Genomic DNA, 19,693 nt, shown 5'->3' with positions numbered 1-19,693 from the left:
AGCCTACCCCCCACCATTATGCAGGGATCACCTGTGGGTCGAAAATTCTCCCTGCAAAGGGTGGTGAATCTCTGGATTTCTCTCCTCCTGGGACTGTCTCATTAGAAGTGTTTGAAGTCGAGGTAGATAATATTCTTGAAAGATTGAGAAACTGAGGGTAATAGGGAACTCACACAGAGGAGGCCAGCATACATCAGCCATGAGCACATTGAATCAAAGGTGGGATGGCCTATTTAATGTGGTAACAAGCATGGATATGCAATGGACCAGTCACTTGCTAATAGTGATGGCTACTGTCAGACCCTACTGGCATTTGGTCAGTGTGACTTGAATAAAATTACTGGCAGATAATTGACAACTATACTTCAAACTAATTCACAGGTTGCCAAACATCTCAGAACATCCTAAAGATCTATAATATGTGTGCTATATTCTAGGTTAACATGCAGAAACAGTGGGTTTTTTTCCTCTCTGAACCAGGTTTATAGGACAGAACAGGCCCTTTGGCCCAACTTGCCCATGCTGACCAAGTTGGCATTCTGGGCCAGTCTTCTTTCCCTACATTTGGTTCCTATTCTTCCAAGACCTTCCTATCCATAAACCTGTTATTATTGTACCCTTTTCTATCGCTTCCTCTGGCAACTCATCCAGATATGGATCACCCCCAAGTAAAAACATTGCTCATCAGACCTTTTGAAACCCTCCAATTTCACCTTAAATCTATGCCTTCCTGATCTGGAACTATCTCCTCTGGGTAAAAATATTGCGCATGCTTCATATCACAGTTCACACCAGAAAAGCTTTTCACTTGTGATACAAACCTCCATAGTGGTATGATTGTCGTAGGGGTGCTTGGACTCTCGCATCTGGACATCCATTCCTGGCTCCTCCATAAACTGACAGGCTGTCACCGCTAAGGATCCCACGATGTTCTTGCTGCATCCGATCAACACCCTGTTCAGAATCTGACAAACACAGTGGAGGATCAGAAAATTACCACGAGTAGCATGAGATAATGATTCAGAACAAGGTTTAGGATCAGGAAGACGAGGGACAGGAAAGTGGGTCAGTTTACTTACAAGCTGAACCCCACTTACAGTACAAACACTGCAGTTTATTCTCACTGCCAGCAGCCTTTATGGACATCTTTGGGAAGTCCATGTCCGTGTCCCACACGAACAACAAATAGGGTGCATACAGCCTCCCTAATGCCTGTGAACCCTTACATTCATAGTTCCCAAAGGAATGAGTGATAGAATCTGCAGCATGCTCTTACTGAGTTGGTGACTATGAAGCGCAGCAATTAAGACTTTCATTGCATCTATACATTGAACTTTCATATATAATCATCATCTCTCATTCTGCTTTAGTAATCACTGCTTTGTAAAGTTTGCAGCATCAATCCCCAGCACCAACCTTTTCCCACACGGGCTTCTCCTCCAGCTGCATGAGCAGGTCAAGTATGTAGGCCATGTGAGATGGACAACTGAGCCCCAACACTTCCTCTGTGATTGCCACTCCACTTGGCCAGTTGGCCAAAAGGGAGGCAAGCACGTGCCTGGCGTATAGAATGGAGATGGCTTCGTTGACCTTGAACAGGTAGTCGCGCACTGCCCTCTTGCTGCGTGAGTCCAGTTCCCTGTGCAGCAGCATGGAGCTTTTAGTGCGCCGCTGTTTCGCAAAACTGAGCTGCAGGTCACCTTCTGTACTGGTTATGAGCTTCTGCGAAACAGGGTTGGTCTCTTCCACTGCCTTCTCATAACGCAAGGGCTTGGACTGCGTAGAAAAAGAGAACCTGTTAAATTCACCCACGCACACAACCAATCTGAAGTTGTGGGCATTCACCACGAGTTCATGCTTAACTATTCAGAATTTATATTACAAGTACCTTAGTGACCAAAGGTTTTCTGTTTAGCATTGAAAACAAAATAAGCCAAGGTCAAATTTTCCCAAATGCCCAAGTATTTATTTTAACAATCGTGTCTTTATTTTCAATCCAATGAAGAAGTCAATTTGGAGATTTCAGAGCTCAAGATAATGGGATCAGGAGCTGACCACTCTTGGCCCCCTCAGTCAATGTGAGCACAGCTGAGTGACCCAGTCCCCCATCCTCTTCTGTGATGGAGCCCCTTGGTTTCAATTCCCCGATCTCAACATCTATCCTGTCATGCTCATCCCACACCACCACTCTTCCACCCACCCCCCCCCCCCACCAGGATATGTTTCACCAAGATCACCCAATATTCTTCTGAGAATTCAGCTCTAATTTATTTAGTCAGATGCAATTAGATGACTCACTCATCCCAGAAAATATACAAAAGTGCTGGAGAAACTCAGCAGTTCCACAGGAACCATCGGAGGCAGGTACATGACCAACGTTTCAGGCTGGAGCCCTTCATCGAGGTATGAGCAAAAGCAGGCAGCCACACAAAGTGTTTCACCTCACTCATCTCAGAAGTGAGTGAATGATTTTTGGAGTGTCCCCCAGTGTCAGTATATTTGTTCTTAAATAATCAGGACCAAAAGTGTGCACTGTGATGGATTCATCTGCAGATTCCAGCTAGAACTGGGAGAGGGTGTGATTGCTGCTTAATTCAAAGTGCTCTTGGGATGGTGATGGAGAGGCACACTCTAGAATTATGGCTGCAGTCCTATTAAGACCAGAAGACAGAAGCTGTTGTAGGCTATTCAATCCATCAAGTCTGCCCCACCATTTAATCATAAGCTGATCCATTTTGCCATTTAGCCCCACTGCCCAGCCTTCTCCCCATAACCTTTGATGCCCTGGCTGATTAAAAACCTATCAATATCTGCCTTAAAAACACCCAATGACTTGGCCTCCAATTCCACAGATTTACTGCCCTCTGGCTGAGGAAATTCCTCCACATCTCTGTCCTAAGCAGACACCTTTCAATCTTAAAAGTGTGCTCACTTGTCCAAGACTGTCCCACCATGGGAAACAACTTTTCTACATCTCTCCTGTCGATGACTTTAACATTCAAACTGTTTCAGTGAGATCTCCCTCATTCTTCTAAATTCCAACAAGCCCAGAACAAAAGCTGTCAAACACTCCCCTTTCATTCCCAGAATCATCCTTGTGAACCTCCTTTGAATCCAAGAGAAGTTTCACTAGTGCCTGATAAAGCTTCAACATCACATCCCAGCTCTTACAGAATATTACTCCTGAAATGGACACCGGCATTGCATTTGCCTTCTTCACTATTGATTCAACCTGCAAGTTTACTTTCAGACTCTACTGCATGAGGACTCGTGCTTTGCAGCTTTGACATAGCTGAGTGTTTTCTCTATGCACAGTTAAATCTGACAGAGTTAGAGTCACCCAGAGGCTTGCCCTGGAAAGGCATTGATGAATCAGAAAGTATTTAATATAAAGTCATTAATGTCATGATCATTATCAATGGTAACAAGTAGTAGTTAGTTCTATTCCATCTACTGGTATTTAAACAGTTTCAAAATATCACCATACAACTTGGAGGTTTTGACTCATTATTTGTTCTTCTGCACACATTTAGTTTTTAATGAAATCTCAGTATAGAGAGATCTTTTGGGACAAAAGAAAATGAAATCTATAAAGTGTTGCCATGGTGGTCAGCGTAGCTGACCATAACATTATTAAAGCACCAGTGACCCGGGATCGAATCTGGCACTGCCTGTAAGGCAGCTCGTACATTGTCCCCATATCTGCGTGAATTTCCTCTGGGTGGTCCGGTTTTCTCCTATGTTCCAAAGATGCATGGTTTTAGTAGGTCAATTGGTCACATGAGTGTATTTGGGGCAGCACAGGTCGGAAGGGCCTGTTACTGTATGGTGTCTATTAAATTAAAAGATAATCACATTCAGTTTCTTGGAATAACAACGGTTGGAACTGAATTAGTTCTGTGCACTGCTTCACTCACTGTGCTTTAGAGGGCACGTCAAAGCTTTGGAGAGGGCGCAGAGGAAAATTAGGAGACCAGTGAAGAAAGACTTCAGCTAGGCTGAGAGGCTTAAGAAATTTGGATATTCGCCCTGCTGCAGAGGTGAAGCAGAAAAATGGCAGGTGCAAAATTATGAAAATGGACAGAGAGAGCAGATTTAAGATGGTCGGCAAAAGAAGTAGCGGCAACAAAAGGTAATGGTGACATGGATTTGCAAGACTAATCTAAAATGGTGATTCAGCATTGCACAAGGAACTTGATAGATATTTAAAAGTGGGAAACTGTCGATCTATGGAGAAAGACTTAGGATTCAAATCATTTGGACAGTGAGCTGACACCACTCATAAACCCAACAAGGAAACAGGAGCTGTTATCCGACGCAGCCATGCTGACCAAGACGCCTCTCATAAACTTTACAGGAATATATTTCTACACCAAAATTAAAACTCTGCAGTCAAGTTTATTTCAGTAAAGGATTAATGCTACTGGTCAAGAGCATAGAGAAATGTAATGCTTCTAGCCAATAATAAACAGGTACAAATTTTATCACAGTGATTACATAATGATTATATTTCTAAAAATCTAAAAACTGAAAACATCAAAATATTATGAACAACACAACATGGCAAAGGTGTTTAACTGTGGTAATAGAAAACAAGTGGCCCTCTAAGTTAAATGAAGTTTCAATTAATAGAGGCCTTTGGAAACCTTGGATACCATGCCACTGATCTTTAGAATATGAGAGGTATGTAGCAAATAGGCAATAAAGGTGGTGAAGGAGAAGAGCAAGAGGATGGAGGACATGCTGCAGCTATTCTAAACAGTGTTTAAACCACAGCTTGGACTGTTTTCAGTTTTAGGCCAACAGATCTTTCATCAGCACCAATGACCTGAAATGTTCAATTCACTTTCTAAAGATGCTGCCAGACTTAGTAAGTACTTCTTGCATTTTCTGGTTTTATTCCACATTTCCAGTATCTGTAGTATTTTATTTTTACCCAAAGATTGAAGCATTGACCTTGGTGAACATTTTTTTTGGTTTAGACATACAGCACGGTAACAGGCCACTTTGGACCACGAGCCCGTGCTGCTCAATTTACATGCTACACCCCCGATAGGTTTTGAATGGAGGGAGGAAACTGGAGCCCCCAGAGAAAACCCATGCAGACACAGGGAGAATGTACAAACTCCTTACAGACAGCGTGGAATTGGAACCCCAGTCCCGATCACTGGTGCGGTACCAGCGTTGTGCTGACCGCTACCCCAACCATGCTGACCAGTGTAGAATCTCATCTCCAAAGGTCACATTCTCAAATTCAGTAGGATCCATGTTTGATCCAATTGTTTCAAATTATGAAGGAAACTGATAGACTAGTTGGAGGTTACATCTTTCCAAGAACAAAAGTCATACTCTGAAAAACTGAAGGCAGGTCTTTCTGCATGACAGAAAAACTTAGAATTCTCCTCAGTAAACATTTCCGAATCGCTAATTTGTATTATCCACTGATATTAATGGATAAAGGGCAGCTGAAAGTCATTAGCTCACACATCGGCCTCGATCCAATGGTACGTTAGAACTAATTCAATGCGCTGAAGACCGAAGGTAAAATTAAACTCTGTCAGAATGCAGTAAAAATCATGGACCAAGCACACCTATTGGAATCGCTGCCTGAGCTAGTATGAGTAGTCACCAACTCAGTTCCAATCCCAAGTACTGAGAGTTTTTGCTCGGTCAAAAAAGGACAAGTAGAGTGATTGATGCTGCTTCTCGCATTTTCCCATGGATGTCGCGTGGTGAAAATCAGGTTAGTTGTGCTGAATCCACATCACAATTCATGGAGTAGCTTTCAGACTGCTATCCTTATGATGGCTTTCCCTGTTGTAGACTACAGTTAGTGGAATTGTATCTGTCTCCTTTCTTGAAGGTGGTCATGACTACAGCTTCTGAGATCTCCTGGCATACCCTCTTCTTTCCAAACCACACTGGTAGGTTTGTGATTGATGTTGCTTTATGCCAACATTTAGAACATCATCATGGACACATTCTGATGCTAAATGCTGGCTGTTTTTCAGTTGACATCTTGCCTTTTCAACCCTGTGTCGCAGTAACCACATGATGAAACTGGAACACTCATGAGCACAGAACACAGTCCATTAGCTTGTCCTCCAATGGGACAGGTACCGACATTGGTAACAAACGTGGCAGTGATGCAGAAAGAGTGGTCAATTGCTGATCAATATTTGCACTCTACTTAATCACAGATCATTCTGTTGTACTTATTTTAACTGCAGGAAATACTGGAGAGAGTGCAGAGCAGAGTTAGCAGGATATTTCCTGGGATGCAGCTTTCAGTTGAGAAGTGAAAATGGATTCAGTTTCCTTAGGGTTGAGGAGGGTGAAGAGATCCAAAAAAATATGTACAAAATTATGAGGATCTTAAATAGGGTGTGTAATGGAAAACTTTTCCTGAGAAAAGTATCTCAAACTAGAGGGCACAGGTTTAGGGAAGGTAAAAGAGATTTCCAAGGGTTCTGAAGCAGAACTTGTTCAGCCAGGTGTTGGTGGGAATCTGGAAACACACTGCTTGAGAGAATGGAAAAGAGCAGGTACTGTCATGACACTTTAGTATCTAGGTGATCATACGAATCGTCAAGGAACGTGGTGGGCCAAAGGGCCATCAGCCAGCTCCCCACCATGACTACCAGCCCCCCCACATCTCCATCGGGCACACAAAACTCAAAACGGTCAACCAGTTTACCTATCTCGGCTGCACCATTTCATCAGATGCAAGGATCGACAACGAGATAGAAAACAGACTCACCAAGGCAAATAGCGCCTTTGGAAGACTACACAAAAGAGTCTGGAAAAACAACCAACTGAAAAACCTCACAAAGATAAGCGTATATAGAGCCGTTGACATACCCACACTCCTGTTCGGCTCCGAATCATGGGTCCTCTACCGGCATCACCTAGGGCTCCTAGAACGCTTCCACCAGCGTTGTCTCCACTCTATCCTCAATATTCATTGGAGCGCCTTCATCCCTAACATCGAAGTACTCGAGATGGCAGAGGCCGACAGCATCGAGTCCACGCTGCTGAAGATCCAGCTGCGCTGGGTGGGTCACATCTCCAGAATGGAGGACCATCGCCTTCCCAAGATCGTGTTATATGGCAAGCTCTCCACTGGCCACCATGACAGAGGTGCACCAAAGAAGAGGTACAAGGACTGCCTAAAGAAATCTCTTGGTGCCTGCCACATTGACCACCGCCAGTGGGCTGATATTGCCTCAAACCGTGCATCTTGGTGCCTCACAGTTTGGCAGGCAGCAACCTCCTTTGAAGAAGACCGCAGAGCCCACCTCACTGACAAAAGACAAAGGAGGAAAAACCCAACACCCAACCCCAACCAACCAATTTTCCCCTGCAACTGCTGCAACCGTGTCTGCCTGTCCCGCATCGGACTTGTCAGCCACAAACGAGACTGCAGCTGACGTGGACATTTACCCCCTCCATAAATCTTCGTCCGCGAAGCCAAGCCAAAGAAGAAGAAGATGACTCCATGAATCTGGACATGCTAGTATAAGAGACTCAAGAGGTACAACTGGTTAGTTCCAGCAAAGGTCCAATTAACAATACACTCTTAATAAATGTTTTGAAAAATGTGATGCAGGGGTTATAGGGTTCTGAGACACAAATCTGCCTTACAGCGATAGGATCGAGTCTCTTGTCTACACAAAATTTAAGAACACCACAGGAGAAGGTCATCAGGTCCTTTAGATCTGCACCACCATTCAACATGCCCATGGTTGAATTTGCCAAGAAGGAGACTTTGCTTCTTCCTCTCTGCCAGCTTTGGTTCTCTTGACAGGACATCAAGGAATTTGGTGATGAATCTCTTTTCAGGTTGCCTCCACTGCAGTTCTTTTTTTTAATGATATGGTGACCAGAACAAGGCACAGTATTCCAACCATGACTTACCAACAATACCTCTCCATTTCTAAATGCCAAACCTTTTGCATTAAAAGCCAGCCGTGCCATTTGCCACAGGTGCTGCACATGCAGTTTTTATAATTCATGTACAAGGACACCTCAATCCCTCTAAGCTTCACATTTACAGATTTCTTCATTTGGACAATCATCTGCCTTTTGATTGCTGCATTGGCTCACACTAAGTGGAATGTCTCAGTCAGTTCCAGTTTAGCACAAATTGAGCACCTCACCTGGTGTGGAATTGAAACAAACACTGTTCTTGTGAATTAGGGCCTTGATGTTCACCAACATTCCCCTTGCTATTCTTAGGTTCTCCAAACAGATTGTATTCTAGTTATACCCAGACCTTCTTGGGCATGGCAAGGTGATAAGAGCTGACATTAACAAGCTAAAGTCCAGACCACAAAAATACACCCAAGGGCTGTTGCAAATATTGCATTGTACATTTCCGATCTAGGCTAATGTAATGAATGCAGTTGCAAAGGCAAGTGCCCAACCACAGTAATGGATCTGTCACCCAGGACACCATCTGCAAATGATTCAGATAATAGTGAATACACAGGTGTCAGCATCTTGCTTTCCATCCAATTCCCAAGGGTCAGAGATTATTTCATCATTCTATTATTTAAAGCACCAATGTCATGCTGGCAGGATGATTGTACGACCCACATTCCATCGCAGGAGTACAGAAGGAAGAATTTTGCTCAAAAAATTAAATTCAGTTTTGCCCATCTATATGCAAATCTGCTTTCAGTAAATTCCCATTGCAGGCAATTAATTTAAGGTTAAACAGGCCAACAAGGTTACAGCATGATGCTCACGCATTCTGACAGCAATGAAGTCCATTAGCAGAATTTTGTCCACTTAAACCTATATTTTGTTCAGAGTTGCATATAAACAGAATGAAAAAGGAAAACAAAATGGAGGTCATCAGGATTTGTTTTACAGAAAGCTGCATGGAAGCTCATTTTGTTTCACTTAAATGTGCAATTAGATTGATATGCATGCGCTAGTTGAGGTGGCTTTGATTTCTGCATTGTGGAAGTGTCTGGCCACTTACCTGTGTGCAGGGCTTTCTCATGATCTTGTGCTGTGGAAAGGGGTGATGTTGATGAGTTCAAGTTACAAGGGTTCTGTTCCAATTTTAATCACAAAATTACCACTAGATATTATTCATCTGTTAGGTTACTTGAAACAAATGCATAAAATGCTGGAAATGCTTTGCCAACCCTCTAATAGTGAAGAGGAAAATAAGAACTGGTTTATTTGTAGGGGTTTCTTTCATCCAAACAGCATCTATCACTTCCAAGCTCTGCTCAAGAATCTTTTAATGAGGACCAGACCAAACAAAATCCCGAGCTGGGCAATTTTAAGTCACGATTCACTTGCACGCTAACTTTGGTGTCCTGTTAAAAATAGCTCTCAAAAGACATCACATACCCAACACTATTTGAGTGAACACGTGGTGGGAGGATCTCCAGCACATGGAATAAGGCTGCTCAAGAACAACCCTGGGTTCCAAAAGGGACAAGGGGTGCACAGCAAGTACTGGCCATGCCAGCCCTTCTTGTACTCTCACAGAATGAATTCCTTACAGACTGCTGGTCATTCGTTAAGAATGACGATGACTCTGCAAGTTAAAATATATTTCTTTCTCCTAGTAAACATCACAGAGCCCATGTGATGAGTCAGGTCCATGATAAGAGGAACAAGAAGCCAGTGAGTAAGGGCTTCACTCTGAAACAGTATGTGTTTCACAACAAGTGTCTTTACCTGGTATAACGACTTAGATGGCAGAGATGGACACCACTTTCAGGAGGGCACTGGAGGTGGCTGCAAAATTATTGGACTCAGATTTTACTAACTTTTTTAGTGTAGCAATAAATAGATGATAATGAATTTTACACTTGATAAGTTGCCTTGGAAATGGCACTTTGCTGTCTAATTATATACTTCAGTCTGTGCTGACTCACAGAGCAGCTTTAGTTAGTCCCACGCTCCTCTATTTCTGTAAACTTCTCCATTTCAAGTATAAAATGGTTTGCTTTTGAGGGGATTGAGCAATGGAAGATGGACCCAGTCATGTTGACAATAACCTTTATTGCTCTAACCCTTCAGCAACCAGAAACTGGAGCACATCGAGGAAACATTAATGTGTGAGAGATAAGAGGCAAAGCAGATCATCAACAAGTTGTAATTGTATAGCATGAATGGCTAACGATACAATGGAAAGGAGAGACGTTCAAAGGGAAGGTGAGATAAAAGCGTGAGAAAAGCAGCAGAGGATTTGCCAGTGACAAAGTGTAGGGACGGCAAACAATTCAAGGGAAACAAGAACCTGTGTAGAGAGCAGAGGACCAAGAGATGGAGCGGGGGAGGGGCTGTGGAAAGGCCTTATCCAGAGAAGGACGTGCAAAGGAGGATTTGGGCTTTGATGCAGTGGAGATGAATGAAGTTGAAGGCAGTGGAGAGATATATTGACAGATAGAATAAGGGTGGGAAATTTTTGGAGACTGCAGTTGAAGTGAATCACAGCAGGTGGGGCCCCAAGTTGGGCTTGAAGGTCAAATCAGAAATAATAAGGTTTTCACCTAGCATTTCAGCAGTTCTGAATGCATGTCCAAAAGAAACCTGAGGTGGCAGAACTACAACGGGCAAGACAGTGGGATAGTGGGTTTAACATCCTATAATATTCTGGAGCTCCAGAGCAGCAGACATCTGGTCCAGACCCAGAACTGCAGAGTTTCCAATCACATGGCAGGGCGTGCGGAAGTCCCTCCAAGCTAAGGCTGTGACTTGGTGACATTCTACAATGCTAGCTCTTGCAGGATGAGGAGGATTTATTCCGCACAGATAAAAAGAAGGCTAATAATTAGAATGGCAAAATTCAATTACAGCATTTTCTGTTTCATTTTAGATTTCCAGCATTCAAGGCTTTTCTTTTTACCTGGTTATTCTATATGCACAGTACAATACAAAGCTACATTCTTTATTTGTGATGTTCACATCAATTGATATCAACCCAATCTTTTAGCATGTTAGAAATGTGGTCATTGTTCAGGGAATATCCATTTAGACACCACTGTTTACTTTAAATCATCCCAAGCAGAGTATTTTGAAAATTCAGTAGCTTTAAAGAGATCTACAAGGAAGCCCTCACTGAAAGAAACAACCCTTGATCCGTCCACTTGATAAGGTGATGGTAGAGGGATGCCTGTGACTAGCAATGTCCAACAAGGATGGATTCCTGAATCCTTGCCATTTGTAATATACATGGATGACTTGGATATGGATGTGGGTGGCAAGATCAATAAGTTCACAGGTGACACGATATCTGACAAAGTTGTTGATTGTGCTGAAGGTAGCCTTAGGCTGCAGAGAGATATCAATGTCTCAGTGAAATGAGCTAAAGATTGACAGATAATGAGTAATGGGAGGTGATGCATTTTGGAAGCACTAACAGTGCAACGACATAGACCACGAATGGTGGGGTCATAGTGAGCATTGAGGAACGGAGGAAGGTCAGTAGGTGGCATTGCAATTAGACGTGATTGGGAAGGAAAAACATATGACTGACCTTCATTAATTGGGGGCAATAAATGCAGAAAATGGGAGGTAATAAAACCTTGAGTCAGGCCTCAGCTGGAGTACGAGGTGCAGCTCTGGTTGCTATGCTAGAGGGAACAGATAAGCTGCGGCTTAGGATGGCGCAGTTCAGTTATAAAGAGAGAATGAAGAAGCTGGTCTGATCTTCCTGGATGGGACATGAATAATGCAAAAAAAAAATTGAGGGTATAGATTGGAAACCTTTCCTCATATTAGAGATAAATACAACTAGAGGACATAGGTTTATGGTGAAGGGCACATGAGAGGATCTTCTTCACACAGAGAGTAATAAATATCTGGAAAGCACAAGACAATGGTTGAAGCTGGGTCGCTGGCAGTATTTGTGTCACCACAGAACACTATGGCACAGAAACGGACCCTTCAACCCATCTAGTCCCCACCGAACTATTATTCTGCCTGGTCCCATTGACCTGCACCCACACCTGGACCACAGGCTAATGTCTTGATGAACACGTGAATTACTCAGGCATTGAGGGCTATGTTATGGGGTTAATTCAGAAGGGTATCCTCTGGTTGGTGACACGTTTCGATGCTGCACAGTTCTATGATTCTCCTGCCAACTCCTGAAGTGCTCCGTGTCTCCCAGTGATTTGGCAGGCATTGGGCCAGACGTGTATTCTGGGTCATACTATCTTGCTTCTCAGCAATGGATACTCCGTAAACCAGGCTGGTTGGTACATTCCCACATGGGCCAATCATTGGCAATTGATCATGACAACGGTTTTCACTATGAAAACCATTACATGGGCTGCACGGTTAGCGTAGCGGTTAGTGCAACGCAGTTGCAGCGCCAGTGATCAATAATGGGGTTTGAGTCTCGCGCTCTTTGTAAGGACTTTGCATATTCTCCCCATGTCAGCATGGGTTTTCACCAGGGTCTCCGGTTTCCTCCCACCTTTCGAAATGTACTGGGGGTGTAGGTCAATTGGGTGTGTAATTGAATGGCATGGGCTTGTGGGCCAAAAGGACCTATTACTGTTCTGTAGGTCTAAATTTAAATTTTAAAAAACTAACACCAGATATAACCCCATTTTAATTCATGCTGTTGATCAAATTTCTTGAGTGCATTCTTAGATCAGAGTAATTTGACAGTGTAGCAACTCTATCTTCCATTTGAACATCTCTTCACAAGTCAACCCCACCTTTCTTAAGAAACTCTACTTTGGGCACAATCTGATCATTAACAAAATGTGGATTTTTTTTTCCCCGAGAGAACTCAAGAGTAGTAAAGAGGACACACCACACACGGTACAATCATCATGTCAGTGTCGACAGCCCTGGTGCTGTGGTCTTCCGTGTGCGAGGCTTTGGTCTGCTGCCACTTCGTCGACATGGACTGAATGGTCTCATCTGTGGTAATTACATGCCCGTCAAATCTAGGAAGAGAAAAGACAGCAACAGTGAGGGCTTCCTCGCAGATCTCTTTAATTGTCTCTCATCTTTAACCAAGCAGGCAGAAAAATGTAATACTTTAAGTCAGTCCATGCAACATGGCTTAATTAACAATAGGTTTTAAAAGGTGAAAGAGATTTCTGATAGAAAGGTTACCTGTAACAGTGCAGTGAGATCAAAACACCCAAATTTCAAGACAGTTCACAAAATGAATGTAAAGATTCTTAAGAGTGAAACATGAATGTCTGCAGGTGCTGTGATTGTAGTAAAAATTCAGAAATGCTGGAGGAACTCAGCAGGTCTCGCAGCGTCCACAGGAGGTAAAGATACATATAACTGACATTTTGAGCCTGAGCCCTTCCTCGAGGTACGAGTGAAAAGCTGCCAGGTGGCTGAATTAAAAGGCTGGGGAAAAGGGAAGAATGGGCAGGGGAAGAGACAGGAGAGAGGAAAGGTGAGAATTGACTTGGGGAGGGGGGTTGTTTGTGGCTCTGTGGAAGCAGAGCAAGGGCAAAAGTGACAGAAGGAAAAGGGAAGAGAGAGATAGAGCTAGAGGAGACAAAGGGAAACATGGGGGTGGGAGGTGGGTGCGAACAGAAAACGGATGTTGATGTTAATGCCAATCTGGTTGGATGGTGGAAAGGTGTTAATTGGATATGAAAGGGACACACGAGAGAGAAGGTTAAGATCGTAACAGATAAGAGCAGAATTAGGTCGTTCGATCCATCAAGTCTACTCTGCCATTCAAATTATGACTTTCAACCCCATTTTTCTGCCTACACCCTATAATCTTTGACACCCTTTCCAATCAAGAACTGGTCAACCTCTAATCTACCCAATGATGGCCTACAAGCTGCCTGTGGCAACAAATTACACAGATTTGCCACCCTCTGGCTGAAGAAGCTCCTCATCTTTGTTCTAAGGGACAATCTTTTTTTTTGAGGCTGTGTCCTCTGGTCCTTGATTCTCCCACTAGTGGAAATTTTATCTTCTCCATGTTCATTCTATCCAGCCCTTTCAGTATTCAGTAGGCTTCAATGAGAGCCTCCATCATCCTTCTAAACTCCAGCGAGTACAGGGCCAGAGCTATCAAAAGCTCCTCATGCGTTCATCGTCTCATCTCCAAAATCATTCTTGTAAACCTCCTCTGGACTCTCTCCAATGGCAGCACATGCTTCCTGAGATATGGGGTCCAAAACTGCTTGCAATACTACAATGTGATCTGAACATCACCTTACAAACTCTCTCAACAGTACATTGTTTCTTTTATATTCTAATCCTCTCAAAATGAATGGTAGCGTTCTATTTTGCTTCCTTACTACTGAATCAACCTGCAAGTTAACCTTTAAGGACTCCTGCACAAGGACTCCCAAGTCCCTTTTCTGTCCATTTAGAAAACAGTCTATGGTCTGATTCCTTCTACAAAAGTGCACAATCGCCCACTGCATTACATCTGACACTTCATTGTCCATTTTCCCAACCTGTCCAAGTCCCTCGGCAGACTCTATTTCCTCAACATTACCTGCCCTCCATCCATCTTCGTATTGTCCACAAACAAATTCTTCATTCCTCTAACACTCCATAGTTGCTGAAAATTCAAACCTCACCCCCTTCACATCATTTTACTTTACAAACGACACATAATATAATAAAACGACTTCAAAATTAGGACATACAATCAAGCCATTTGGCCTGACTAGTCTAGTTGTTTAATCAAGGCACACAGTCTCCTAATCCCAAATATCTCCCAGTCCCTAGACATCTTACTCAATGCTCCTTTGACCTGACTAGTCTAGTTGTCATTTGGCCTGACTAGTCTAGTTGTTTAATCAAGGCAAACAGTCTCCTAATCCCAAATATCTCCCAGTTTCTAGACATCTTACTCAATGCTCCTTTGGCCTGACTAGTCTAGTTGTCATTTGGCCTGACTAGTCTAGTTTAATCAAGGCATACAGTCTCCTAATCCCAAATATCTCCCAGTCCCTAGACATCTTACTCAATGTTCCTTCAACTGTTTTCAAAATCTTTCTTAGATTTTGCTTCAAATTCCAGATGTGAATCAAATCTTAACTGATTCTAGCTTCAGGTACTGGACAACTTTGTCAGTACAAAGCCATGATCCAATGCAGTCAGAAAAAAATGCATTTTTATTTAGATAGTAAACCATGTGAATATATTTAGTATTACAAAGGCTTGTGTGGTAATGGATATTGTCCAGAATCCCTGGAGAAATCACCTGCTCTTCAGATATTATCACAGTGTCTGAAACACTTTGGGTGACATCATGCAACAATCAGGCTCTCTCCCAGGCTAGATTCTGTGCTCTTAGCAGGAGAAAGCCCAAGTCTGTTTTCTAACTCAGAAATTATGCTATCATTACACTACAATGACATCACTCATTTTACATTAGTGGTAGGGAAATTATTGGAGAGGTTCAAAGTTCAGATTTATTGTCAGAGTACATACATGACATCACATGCAACCCTGAGATTCTTTTTCTTGCAGGCCAGGCAGAATTTCTACTTATTGGTAATGAAAAAAAACTGGACTGAAGCAAAGATACAAAAGAGAGAAATGTAAACAAAGGAAAAGTGCAAACAAACTGTGCAATACAGAGAAAATACTGTATAATAAATAATGTGCAAAATATGAGTCCTTAAATGAGTCCCTGGTTGAGTTTGTTGTTGAGGAGTCTGATGGTGAAGGGATAGCAACTGTTCCTGAACCTGGTGGTGCGAGTCTTGTGGCACCTACAGCTCTTTCCTGATGGCAGCAGCGAGAACAGAACATGTGCTGGGTGATGTGGATCCTTGACAATTGCTGCTTTTCTCCAACGGTAGCGCTCCCTGTAGATTTTCTCACTGGCAGGAACAGTTTTGCCTGTGATGTCCAGGGTTGTGTCCACTACCTTTTCCAGCATTTTCTACTCAAAGGTATTGGTGTCCCCATAGCAGGCCATGATGCAGCCTGTCAGCACATTTTCCACCAGACATCTCTAGAAGTTTGCCAGTTTTTGATGCCATACAAAACCTCCGCAAACTTCTGAGGAAGTAGAGGTGCTGACATGCTTTCTTCACAAAGCCATTGGTGTCCTCCATGATAGCAACTCCCAGGAATTTAAATTTGTTCACCCTCTCCCCTCTGATCCTCCAGTGATCACTTGTTCGTACACCTCTGGTTTTCCCCTCCTAAAGTTCACAATCTGCTTTTTGGTTTTGGTGTCACTGTTGTTGATGCACCATTCAGCCAAGTTTTCTACCTCACTACTATATGCTGACTCATCACCCCTTTTTCATAGAACCCACCTCCGGCTATCGACAGCCATTTGTAGATGGTGTGGTTGTCATACTAAACAACACAGTCATAGGTGTAGACAGAAGATTCCTCGAAAAACTATTTACTTGTATTAGGAAAAGCATGGACATATTAGGGATAGTCAGCACATGGTTTTGTGCAGAGGTCAGAGGTTTGACTGAGTTCTTTAGAGAAAGTGACAAAGATGATTGATGAGGGTAGGACAATGGATATTGTCTACATGGAAGTAAAGCAGTTGATAAGGTCCCTTGTGGTTTGCTGGTCCAGATGATTAAGTCAAGTGAGATTCACAGTAATGGTAAAGTGGAACAAAAGATTGGCTTGATCATGGTACTTTTCTAAATGAAGTCTGTGACCAGAGCCTTTACTCAAAGGATCAGTAGCAGGACCTCCGTTATTTGTAATATACATTAATGACTTGAATGAAAATGTATGATGATTTGATTTGCAAGTTTGCAGATGACATGGAATTTGGTGGAGTGTGGAAAGCAAGAGAGGTTGTCAAGGGATACAGGATATAGATCAGTTGGAAATTTAGCCAGAAGAATGGCAGATGGAGTTTAATCCAGAGAAGCATGTGGTGATGCACTTTGGTAAGTCAGACACAAGAGGAAAGCGTACAAAACTGGCAAGACCCAAAACAGCACTGAAATACAGTAGGATCTTGGGGTGCACCCACTTGGTTCTCCAAAAGTGACAACACAATTGAATTAGGAGGTAAAGAGGATGTAAAGCATGCTTGCCTTCATTGGTTGGGCAGAGTACAAAACTAGGAAGTGATACTGCATCTGCATAAAATTTTGGTGAAGATTATCACACCCGTTTCTGGTCACCACACCATGGGAAGGGCGTGGAGTCCCTTGGGAACAGGTTCATCAGAATCATAGAGTATTAGCTATAAGGAGAGAATGGACAAACTTAGATTCTTTTCTTTCGAGTGCCACTGAGGGGTGACCTGCTAGAAGTTCATACAGTTATGAGTGGTATTGATAGTCACAGGCATTTACCCAGGGTGGAAATTTCAAACACTAGAGGGCATAGGTTTATGGTGAAAGGGGGAGAGATTAAAGGTTCTGAGTGAGTTTACAGAGTGTTGGGTGTCAGGCAGGGGATGGAGAGATATGGACCATTTGCAGGTGCATGTCATTAGTTTAGACTGGTGTCACGGTTTGTGCAGGGAGGGTAGGCCAAAGGGAATGTTTCTGTGCTGTACTGTTCCAGCTTTGATGACACTTATGGGTGGTTAACCAGGAAAAGCTATCCTCTCAAAATATAAATTGCAATTCCAAGAGTTAAGAATGCCTAAACTAATTGAGACATCAAATAAAATTCTACACATTCAGACTTGAACACAAAACAAACCTCCACGTATGTTCTGTTCTGACTTGTGCATTCAAACGCCTGGCTTTTCCCACGTTGCTGATGCATTGTTGACCAAACTATCAATAACTAAATCTTCAGAAAACTTCTGCAATTAAATTTGTACTGGTTCTTAAAACAAAATAAATTACATTTGGCTACTAGACTTCTATGGGTTGATGTCAATCAACTTACATATTCCATACTCACCGCTTTTGAACTTCAAGGAAGAAGGAGTCAGTTTTTCTCATCTGAAGTTCATACATAGCTCGTAAAATATGCAAAGGTGCATTTAGAGCATCGTGTGTTATCTGGAGGAAAATAATTCTCTATTTCAATAAAAATAATCAATTTATATTCCCTATAAAATGGAAAGACAAAGTGTGGTCAAATATCAACATGAATAAAACTAGTATATAATATCTACATGGTCAAACCAAAATGTACACAACTACCCTTTAATAAAATCTGGAATGTGCACTTTAATCACATAGAACCATAGGAAAACTTCTAGTCTGTGCCAAACCATTTTTTTGCCTAGTTCCACTGACTTGCATCCAGTCCATAGCCCTCCATACCTCTCCCACCCATGCACTGTCTAAATTCCTCTTAAATGTTAAAATTGATCCCACATTTACCACTTCAGCTGGCAGCTTGTTCCACACTCCCACCGCTCTCTGTGTGAGAAGTTCTTCCTCATGTTCCCCCAAAACTTTTCCCCTTTCACCTTTAACCTATGACCTCTGCTTTGTATCTCATCTACCCTCAGTGGATAAAGCCTATCTACATTTACTCTGTCTATCCCCCTTATACTTTTAAATACGTATATCAACTCTCACCTCATTCTTCTATGCTCCAGGGAATAAAGTCCTAACCTGTTTCCAGTTCCTGAAGTCCGGGCAACATCCATGTGAGTTGTTTGATTACAAATTTAAAACTGTGGAGTGTAGGGGCAAATAAAGGAAAAAAAATGTGGTTTTGTCTCAAAGAGGGTCCTGTAGACCTTGATGCACGTGTTGAGAATCTAAGAAAGTTGTAAGTCAGCACAGAGCTCAAGTTGAAATCCCTCAGGTATGGAGGGCTATGGACTGGATGCAGTCAAAGCAGCAAAAAAAAGGTTTGGCACAGACTAGAAGGGCCGAAGGGACCTGTAATGTCCTATGGTTCTATGTGATTAAAGTGCACATTCCAGATTTTATTAAAGGGTATTTGTGTACATTTTGGTTTGACCATGTAGATATTACATAGTTATATACTCTTTTTCTTTGGCTTGGCTTTGCGGACGAAGATTAATGGAGGGGTAATGTCCACGTCAGCTGCAGGCTCGTTTGTGGCTGACAAGTCCGATGCGGGACAGGCAGACACGGTTGCAGCGGTTGCAAGGGAAAATTGGTTGGTTGGGGTTGGGTGTTAGGTTTTTCCTCCTTTGTCTTTTGTCAGTGAGGTGGGCTCTGCGGTCTTCTTCAAAGGAGGTTGCCCCCCGCCGAACTGTAAGGCGCCAAGATGCACGGTTTGAGGCGATATCAGCCCACTGGCGGTGGTCAATGTGGCAGGCACCAAGAGATTTCTTTAGGCAGTCCTTGTACCTCTTCTTTGGTGCACCTCTGTCTCGGTGGCCAGTGGAGAGCTCGCCATATAACACGATCTTGGGAAGGCGATGGTCCTCCATTCTGGAGACGTGACCTACCCAGCGCAGATGGATCTTCAGCAGCGTGGATTTGATGCTGTCGGCCTCTGCCATCTCGAGTACTTCGATGTTGGTGATGAAGTCGCTCCAATGAATGTTGAGGATGGAGCGGAGACAACGCTGGTGGAACGTTCTAGGAGCCGTAGGTGATGCCGGTAGAGGACCCATGATTCAGAGCCGAACAGGAGTGTGGGTATGACAACGGCTCTGTATACGCTAATCTTTGTGAGGTTTTTCAGTTGGTTGTTTTTCCATACTCTTTTGTGTAGTCTTCCAAAGGCGCTATTTGCCTTGGCGAGTCTGTTGTCTATCTCGTTGTCGATCCTTGCATCCGATGAAATGGTGCAGCCGAGATAGGTAAACTGGTTGACCGTTTTGAGTTTT

The 19,693-nt window shown here is 42.9% G+C and overlaps 1 protein-coding gene across 9 annotated transcripts in view; it reads right to left on the bottom strand.

The window, feature by feature from the left end:
- Nucleotides 1–19,693, bottom strand: part of zzef1 (zinc finger, ZZ-type with EF hand domain 1) — a 315,777-nt gene that overhangs the window by 60,508 nt on the left and 235,576 nt on the right. For 7 of the 9 annotated variants that reach the window (XR_011340087.1, XM_069884994.1, XM_069884995.1 and 4 more), the window contains exons 47-51: nucleotides 17,833–17,933; nucleotides 12,797–12,932; nucleotides 8,990–9,019; nucleotides 1,417–1,776; nucleotides 822–965 (exon numbers count right to left, since the gene is read on the bottom strand). Coding sequence is in view for 8 of the 9 variants with exons in the window: in XM_069884994.1 (XP_069741095.1) it covers nucleotides 822–965; nucleotides 1,417–1,776; nucleotides 8,990–9,019; nucleotides 12,797–12,932; nucleotides 17,833–17,933 (771 nt within the window). In the remaining variant the exon portion in view is untranslated. The remainder of the gene's footprint in view (nucleotides 1–821; nucleotides 966–1,416; nucleotides 1,777–8,989; nucleotides 9,020–12,796; nucleotides 12,933–17,832; nucleotides 17,934–19,693) is intronic. The other 2 variants (XM_069884997.1, XM_069885001.1) reach the window with 1 other exon arrangement.

Source organism: Narcine bancroftii, chromosome 6 (assembly GCF_036971445.1).
Source record: "Narcine bancroftii isolate sNarBan1 chromosome 6, sNarBan1.hap1, whole genome shotgun sequence".
In the NCBI taxonomy this organism is placed as follows: Eukaryota; Metazoa; Chordata; class Chondrichthyes; order Torpediniformes; family Narcinidae; genus Narcine; species Narcine bancroftii.
Note: the sequence above shows the minus strand (reverse complement) of the source record. Positions and strands in the feature narration are given on the sequence as shown.